This window comes from Cydia splendana, chromosome 7 (assembly GCF_910591565.1).
Source record: "Cydia splendana chromosome 7, ilCydSple1.2, whole genome shotgun sequence".
In the NCBI taxonomy this organism is placed as follows: domain Eukaryota; kingdom Metazoa; phylum Arthropoda; class Insecta; order Lepidoptera; family Tortricidae; genus Cydia; species Cydia splendana.
The window spans coordinates 8,875,156-8,884,590 of record NC_085966.1 but is presented as its reverse complement, the minus strand read 5'-3'; the positions used below and the strand labels follow the sequence as shown (position 1 = coordinate 8,884,590).

At 35.3% G+C, this 9,435-nt stretch overlaps 1 protein-coding gene across 4 annotated transcripts in view; it reads left to right on the top strand.

Moving 5' to 3' along the window:
- Positions 1–316: 316 nt before the first annotated feature.
- Positions 317–9,435, top strand: part of LOC134792084 (uncharacterized) — a 43,203-nt gene continuing 34,084 nt past the window's right edge. For 2 of the 4 annotated variants that reach the window (XM_063763225.1, XM_063763223.1), the window contains exons 1-4: positions 317–459; positions 1,089–1,262; positions 7,634–7,828; positions 8,630–8,740. In XM_063763225.1, coding sequence (XP_063619295.1) covers positions 1,094–1,262; positions 7,634–7,828; positions 8,630–8,740 — 475 coding nt within the window. In that variant the 5' untranslated portion in view covers positions 317–459; positions 1,089–1,093. Of the gene's footprint in view, positions 460–1,088; positions 1,263–7,633; positions 7,829–7,895; positions 8,039–8,629; positions 8,741–9,435 lie in introns of those variants that run through there. The other 2 variants (XM_063763227.1, XM_063763226.1) reach the window with 1 other exon arrangement.

Here is a 9,435-nt window from a genome sequence, read left to right as displayed (position 1 = left end):
CATGGAGGCACGCGTATACCACTTCTATACGATCCTACCTTCTATGGGACAGCACCGCTTTCCTAGGAAACCAAAATGCATGTTGTAGAAAAAAATATACAAACATAGACAGAGAGAATCATACAGTCTTTGTCTTACGCTAGGACTAACACTCGAAAGAAAGGGATGAGTATAGTTTTTTATTCTTATTTACTGACAAATTTGGTTTGACAGACTATAGATTGATGTGACAATGAAAAAGTGCTTTGAAATGGTTTGAACTTTGAACGCACCTCATAAAGGAAACTCCTGTCATCAGTGTCAAATGAGTATCATTGACTTGACTGACACTTGACACTCTTGACAGTGTCAGATTAGAGATTGCATTGTTAGGTTGTGGCACCCTTTACTCGTGATTTTGATTAGAAAGGATTGTTTATTTTGTTTTTCTTTCAACTCGGAAGTGATAAAAATAAACAGGTAATAATACTAAAGCATGCATTTGTATCATATTACATCACATCATTTCATTTCTAATTGCACTTTAGTTTCGCTTTGTTTTTGATCCTAATTTGTATCAAAACAGGCTCGCCTTGTAATACTTCGCTCGATAGTCCTGCCTTATAATCATAGCTTAGTATCAGTGACCTCCTACATCTTTTAGTTGTACGGTGCCGGTGCAACTCTGTGCCACTCGTCACAAATTAAAGAAAGAAGTGAGTCATCGGTGTCTTATTGAGGCGGGAACGAGCGATGGTCACGGATTTTGTGATTATTATTCTTATACGAAAAGCAACGAAAAGTGATCTCTTTGTTGACATACCTGTTTAAATTTTGATATGGCATGAAACCATTCTATAATTTAATTCAATTGTAGTGGCAAGTGGGTGGGTGTGTTTAATTATACTAATGTACATTATTAATTTACTGTCCAAATTGATAGGCTCTATAAAGAACAGGCTTAATAAATTAACTAACCTGTCCCAGAAAAGTTTTGTTATTTTGTCATTTGCTTCAAGCAAAAAATTATTATAAGTCAGGTTTTTGTCACATAACTCTTAAAAGTGTCTTTGTGTCCCTGAAATAATTACTATTAATAAATCCTACAGAAAAAATGGCAGACAATATAGAAGAAAAAGTGATAATGACCCCGAAGTGCAAGACGGCCACATCCACAACTCTGGTAGTTGAGAGGAAGGTGGTGCAAGCGGAGGCCAGTGACAAGATACATGTCGCTGGAGGGGACCACACTGGCATCATTATCAACAAGGAACAAGTTTATGGTAAGAGTACATTTTGATAGTATTCATATCCATAGTCTCTTCTTCCTCGATTCCTCTTGAGGGTCGCAACCACATCGCCAATCAGTTTATAATAAAAAAAAAGGGCATTATTTTGTGCACCAAGGCTCTCCATTCTGTACGATTTTCTGCCTTCCTGATAATAGGCGCCTGTGTAGATCGCTGGCAGGTCTTCAATCAATAGTGTAGTATGTTGTGGGTTTCCCTACCTGAGGCCATAGTTATTTTATTCTGCCCCCTTTCTTGTGCCACTAGAGGCCATGGTCTCTCTGTTTCTTCATCACTGTGCCACTGATCTGTATTTCTAAAGCAAAAAATACGATTTTTTTAATTCCTGAATTAAAGATGATTATTCAATGAAATTCAGGAAATTCAGCAGATTGTATTTAAAACAATGTTATTGTCTGACTTTTTCTTTACTGTTTCTATTTTCTATTTAGTACTTCATTATTGTAAGTGATTGAATACTCATAACTCTTATAAGTTAAAACATGCTCTATTATATTCTGTGGGAAGTGGGTCAAGGTTATGTTGCCATGGAAATATTCTAATGATATTATAACTGTTATGAAACTGCTCTTTTAGCAAGCAGCATGGGTTATTTTTCTTTTCCTGTGACCTGTCCTGTATGCCATATGTTAATTTATATAGTTACTAAAAGAACTTAATAAAAGTTTACATAACAATAACAATTCTTTTAACATAAAAAAAAACAATACAATAGATATTCTGACTTGATTCTTATCCAACTAAAAATTCATATTAGAAAAGCTTATTTCTAGCAAATACATTTCTTCTGTGTACTTATTTTATTACCTAAATACCACATCCAAGAAATAGAAATAAACATGCTATAATATGTTACATAAACAATGCACCATGACTAAAGTTTCAATCCAAAGGCTATGTTTAAAAAATGACTAATCTAAAACACAATTAGCATAGGTACACTTCATCAGCGCTATTTCTATTTAACCAATCATTTTATGAACTCCTTCCTTTTCTAATAACATACTACATAATGAGTTAGACAAAGAAGGAAAACGTAACCCAAGAGCTAAAATTATTTTGTGACATTGTGTTGATAACATATGTTTTGACCTTGTAACTTCCGTTCTCGCCATTCGCGAGTTTCCTTAAATTAGATTTGTGCTTTTATGAACTAAATATGTGGTATTCACTGTCAGGCTAGAGTCTGTATATAGTTTATTTTATATTTTGACAAATTAAAATGATATGTACCTATCTAACCATGATTTAAGTAGGTACATGTATATATGCATGCCTCTTATTGGGATTTTTTTTGTTAGTTATGTTACCTACATGTAAGTAATGTATTAGGTAGGTAATATTGTAGATTTTAGAAAAATATCTGTATGTGATAATAGACATAATTACCAAAAAAAAAATTACGATTTTTTCTGTTAATTAGGGCACCAAAAAATGTTGGCAATCATGCAAAAGGTGATTAACTTATCAGTTTTTCGATAATTAATATGCTAGTGTTTATTTTCAACATAGGTACCTACCTAAAACATTATTTTCTAGAGTGAAGTAGAGTAGGTACAAAAGTATCTCCTTGACTACAATATACCATTACTAGACTAGATTAGGACCGTCCAAATAGTAGGCGCGTTCCCCTAATGGGCCACGAGACTGCAAATGGGGCCAGTTTAACCTCATTAATAATAAAGCTATTTTCTTCGTTTTACAAAAATTTACCAATGTATTTTTTATGGTTAAGTAACACATTTTTCACGGAGAATAATCTGAATAATTTGATAATGTCCGACCGAAGTTTCGGTTTCGTTAGGTTTCGGTATAAAAATCATGCTTCGGACGAAGTTTCGGTTTCGGCCGACAAACTGACGAACCTTTCGGCCGCGCCGAAACTGTATTTTCGGTAGTGTCGGTTACAGCCTTACAGCAGGTTTTGGCATTAAAAACTAAAATCCTCGGGGTCGGTCAGACAGTAATTTTTGATATGGTCATCCGCGCAGATAGATCTGCCGCCGGCGTTACACGGCACTCGGCAGATGTGTAATTATCTCTAATTACCTACGTTCAATGACTTCTTTAAGTATTCTTAGACACTAGATAACGTACATGCATTAGTAATAAATGGTTGACATTTTATACCATACGGTCCATGTAATATGACTTAAAATTGCATATGTCCAGTTGACATTCTATTAATATTATATTACAAATGTGAAAGTTTGTATATTTGCTTGTTCATTCCTTCGTCACGCAAAAACTATTGAACGGATTTCGATCAAATTTATAACACAAATAGTCTATTAACCTGAAAAAGGATATGTTGATTATTATCCCGGATTTTAACCACTAAGGAGATCCAATTTCGATCGCAATTTAGTACGAGAGTACATACTTACATAGGTACGGGAAAAGGGTGCAGAATAGCGATATACGCGGAAGAAGTTTAATGCAGACTCTGGCTAGTCTTATTATACATAGAAAGTCGTATTCGAGAAAACCCCGAAAAGTTCATAATTTGGGGTAATCCCAAAAATGGTATCTAGATGGAATTATGGGTGATTTTCGGAGTTAGTCGACATTTTGAAATAGTCGGAGTTACCCGAATACACCTTACATATATTTACACTTGAACCTTATTACATTGTAACAAGGAGAGTAAAGTAGGTACTTATACATATCTTACAGTACAGTCTCACACACATCGGAGCGGCCAAGGTGTTCACAAATATATGAACAATGCAATAGAGGCATCAAGACGTTAAAGTGCATGTTCCGATATTTTTGGGCACCTTGGCCGCTCTAATATATCTGATGGCAGCTGTACTTATTATTAGTCGTGACCGTGCAATGAACTTGTCATTGTTGCATTACAAAATTGCAGTGCTTGACCATAATAGCAGTCAATCAGGGCCGTAAATATGAATCATTGTCGAGATTGTGTATGAATTATATGCATTCACTTTACTTATTGCTTTCTGGTTGTGTAAGTAATTTAGCAATTACCGCCCGCTGCGCTGGTGGAAAACCGTTTTTCTGGGCAGGGGAAGTCGTGACGTTTTAGCGACTAGCTGTAAAAAGGAAATCCTTAGATCGCGTGTCTATTGTGTATAACCTCCCTGTAAGGAGTACGAATGACTCGTAGTCGCCTATAGTTGCCGTATATAAAATAAAATTATATCATTCGTTTTTTTTCCTAATATAGGTAATGGTCCAATCTTGCGCTCATGGGATGTAGAGAATTTAATTATTTGTACCTATACATAATATCTAGTGAAACACCGTGGTGTTTTTATTGCTCTTAAGTATAGTGAATGAGAAATTATATTTTTTAGCATTATCTACCTAACAAATGTTTTTTTGTAATTTTTTCATTACATCACCAATTCACCACATTATCATGACGTAAAGGGGCCCACTGATTAACAGTCCGCCGGACGGTATCGGCCTGTAAGTTGTTCGGAACTGTCAAAATTTTGTTCTAACTGACAGGCCGATACCGTCCGGCGGACTGTTAACCAGTGGGCCCCTTTACCTAATTTAGGTATCACACAGTGAAAATGCATCCAAAACCTTTCTCATTAATGTTAGGTAGAGATATTAACTCTATGGAATGCTTTTAAGTTGACACACCTCTTCGTATGTGGGTGGATTTCAAAATCCTGCGAAAACTTATGGTTCGGTCTTTATAAAAAAAACTAGTAGGATGTGCGAGTTGCAACTTTTTTATATCGTCGTTGAGAATGCCAAATACGGTATGTGCGCGATTTTATTCAAATTAATTAATACCTTATGTATTTTGTTGCTAGGTAACTATTTGTCAATCAAAAATCGTGCACATAACGGATTTGGCATTCTCAACGACGATATGTTTTTAAGAACTATTATCTTCATGTTCCTTCAATTACCATCTCCAATAACTTAATAGTTTTTTTTTATATAAAATGTTTTATGTGTCTAAAATCATCACCGTCTACCGGAAAAATCTGAACTTTTTTGTTTGCAGTGAAAATTATAGCATACCTATCGTACGATTGCGATTTTTCTTTTACGTTTATCTTTTCCATGTTGTTGTTTGTAACATGAAAAAATATGCAATAATTCTTTCACCGAGAAAGTACATCTAAATTTTTTTTAAATATTGTGTCGAATATTCGTCAACACCGTCATGGTAATGTCAATGTGAGCTTATCTCCGTGTAGGACCAACGAAATACCGCTAAAGGTCCTTGCCCTATTTTTCACTTTAGTATAAAATGCAAAAAATGATTTCACTATAAACGAACAAATTTGTAAAACGTAGTTTGTCACAACAGAGCATCATGACCGTTATGCTTTGGTTTAAAAAAGTTACAAATGATATATTAAAAGTGATTACTGAAATGAATGGCAAAATACATGAAGTTTATTGTATAGCATAGACATTAACTACTATTATTCGTATTCTAGAAATAAAAACAAGAAACTCTCAAATCGTCAACACCATACCCATCATCACCGGGAAAAAATGACGACCGGTGATGATTTCATGTGTATGGTGATGACGGTTCTCAGACACTTTTCTAGTTATTTTGCTATATTTCATTACGAAATTAAGCTGTATGTTTGAAAAATGTTCTCTATGTCTTCTAACACTATATAATGTCTACCTTATAAATGTAGAATAAATGTAGAAGAAGATATGACTATTTCTTTCACACTAGAGTATGGTTAGGTTTTAAATAACATTTTGACTGAAGTAGGCAAAATTTAGGTCACTTAGAACTTAGAACATACAAATTATTATTTTTTATAATCTAATAATGTAAATCGTGCAACTTAGAGTCTGTAATTGCATGTTAGTCGTGTTAAAACAAGCAACATATATTAAGTTTTAAGCGACCATAGGCTACGGTACTGGCTCACTATCGTAATGGCCTTATGTTTTTTGATAATATTATATTAATTGACGTATATAATTACAGCAATTAATAATTATACCATTGGGTAATTTGGGTAGTCACCGGACCCAATACCTAACATTTTGTAACTTATGACATGCATTACAAGTAGGGGTCTTGCAACTTATAAAACACTGATTATATATAAATGTTTAGCTATTAAACAAAATATATCTGAATTTAAAACATTATAGCTATTTTTAAAGTTAATTTATAAAACAACAAAAATACAAACTTATGCAATGAATCAAATTATCAAACAAAAAGTAATATATCATAAAAAGTAAGCTCATTGGTAAGCCAGCAATTTTATAATATGATATAAATACCAAGTTATGCAGTAGATAAAAGAAGATGCGGGTTTAAACTGATAATAAGAGTACAATATTGTTAATATGATTTAACATTGTAAAAACCCAAAAATATAATTGAATACATAAATTGCCTATTTCGGAATATAAATTATTTAAAATTATGGAAAAAAAAATACTTGTTATATATTTATTTATATGAGTAAATGTATTTTTTATAATTTTCTAAAAATAATTTTTGTAGCTAGCCTTATGTTTAAAAACATGTTATTTGTAATGTTTATTAAAGTTCTAAAGCCTTACAATTCAAAAAAGTTGTTGTTTTTTTAATACGTTTTTAATACATATATAAATTAGTTCGCAAATCGTCATTACCGTACATGCAGTATCATCACCGTCCATGAAAGAGTCATTACCATACCATGGTTGTCATCACCATCTTGCGTTTTTATTTTCCGAAAGCGATAACTTCATATATAAGCCACAAATGATTGTATAAATACCATAAATATCCTCAATATACAGCCCCCTATTACTTTACCCAGCTAGAATCGTGTTAAATTAAACATTAAAAAAAAAATTTTTTTGTATGGTGAAATTTTTTGTGATGAAATCCACCCATGTACAACGACCCTTTTTTTTCACAACAATTTTGTTTAGAGCGAGAGAATTTTGGATAAAACCACTAACGATGGATTAAGTAATGAATAGGTTTAGTTTAGATAAAGTCTGTAATTGTAAGTTGTCAATATGCGCTTTAGGTTTACAGGGTTAGATAATTCAGAATAGGCAGCGTTTTCAATATTTAAACGTAGATATCGACAATACAAAATATTGACAACCTTTGACCGTAGGGGGCTGTCCATAAATTACGTCATCGATTTTTGACAATCATCCAAAAATCATGCTTCGAATGACCCCGTTTCCTCCTACGTCGTGCTACCGTCATCCGAAGTCCAGACCCCCCCGCCCTAATTTGAAATGACGTAATTTATGAATAGCCCCTAGGTATCTCGAGTTAATTGGGGCCTTCTTATGTCCATGAAAATCCTAACGAATTATTTCATTGTTTAGTTTTTTTTTTCAATTATTTCTCAATATTCCAGAAAACGGCGTAACAGAGCCATGTCACGCGCAACTCGAATTCCGAGTGTACCTAGTGTCAGCCGCAAACGGCTCTCACACTCGGGAGGCGCGCGCGCTCAGATTCTGGTTCAAACCGCAAATGACGCCCGGCGAGCGGCCGCACGAGGCGCAGGCCTTCTTCAGGGAGCTGGTCAGCCCGCAAGACTTCCCAAAAGGTATGTACTACAATACAACTCTCCCTTACAATACCTACAACCCAAACTCTCCGGTTAGTGTACCTTAGTGTCACCCGCAAACGGCTCTCACACTAAGGAGGCGCGCACCGCTCAGATTCTGATTCAAGCCGCAAATGACGCCCGGCGAGCGGTCGCACGAGGCGCAGGCCTTCTTCAGGGAGCTTGTCAGCCCGCAAGACTTCCCAAAAGGTATATATATAGTTCAAATTTTTACAGCCCATATTATAGCCAAATAGTAGGGTTTGCGGGAAGGCGGAAAACATAAATAACGCCCAACGAGTAACCCCATGATACACAGGGGGTCAGTCCGGAAGGCTCCCCGAGGGTTACATGGAACTGTTATTAGAGTGTAGTCGAGAAGTATTTTCTCGACTACGTTTCATAATAGCATTTGCTCTTCTTCCTAAAAAGAGGCTGATCCATTACCTTAACTGATTCTCCACTTCACTGGACGATTCGTGAACTACCTGTAAGCAGGTAGTTCAAAGTAAGTACTTTAACTCCCTTGTAGAAGTACATATGTGGCTTTCCATCACAGAACGGTCCTTATACTTCAAGTTCAATAAGGACCATTTTATCTGAAATTCCAACAGAAATTTAGGCGTGCAGTTCCCATACAAGGTGCAGTCGGGTTGCAGTCCGTCTGTACCGACCGGCTCTTACGTATTCTACTTTGGTCATGGTACAACCCATTGTTATTATCATTAGCGATGACGACATCGATGACGGATGACAATTAAAAGATAAGTGGTTTTAAACCTGTTTTTTTTTTCATTACAGATTACGTGGGATTCATTAAGAAGATAATAAAGCTTATGCAACACAAATACCTACAATTAAAGATTTTAGAGATAGAGTTACGACAAGAAGGAACGGGAACTCCGCCTCCAGGTATGTTATATTGTATCTTGAACATTTTCGATGTCTTCTACGCCTTTGAGCCAACGCACAATAGCGTCTCCCGAGCGTTGGCGATTAGTCAGCTCTATGTCTGCTGCTCGACGCAACGTTGGCGCAACTACGCAGCGACTCCATTTTCCATAGCGCTGTTTAGACGCCGACGCTCAAAAGACGCTAGTGTGGGGTGGCCCTTAAGCAATGTCCAAAACATAGTAAAAACAGGATTTAGAGTTTTAAATCATTCTATCCGCCGCATTCTAAGAGCATCTATTCCGCCGAGAGCCTTTGTCAATTAACTTATGAGTTATGAGTCCCGCACAGAGCGCGGCGTACATATTTTTATAATGTAAGTTGTTCCACCAGTATTATAGATAACTATGTATTATTTATTTTGTGATGATACTTATAGAAAAAAAAAAACTAAAACATTAAAACTTCATTTAATAATTCCTCCAAGGTAATTAGCATAGAGTCCGAGTACTATAATCAAAGTGTAAATAAACAACATAAGTTTCTACCGCTAATTGGTTTCTACAGAAACGTGCCGAAATAGTAAATGAATGAATGAATCAGGTTAATGGGGCATCAACGGGATGTTAGTTCCGGAAGTGTATTCTTAATGGCTCTTTTAATACCTTCCGGCTATAATTTCGTGAAAATAAGAGTCTGAAACGAGAGGTAATTTG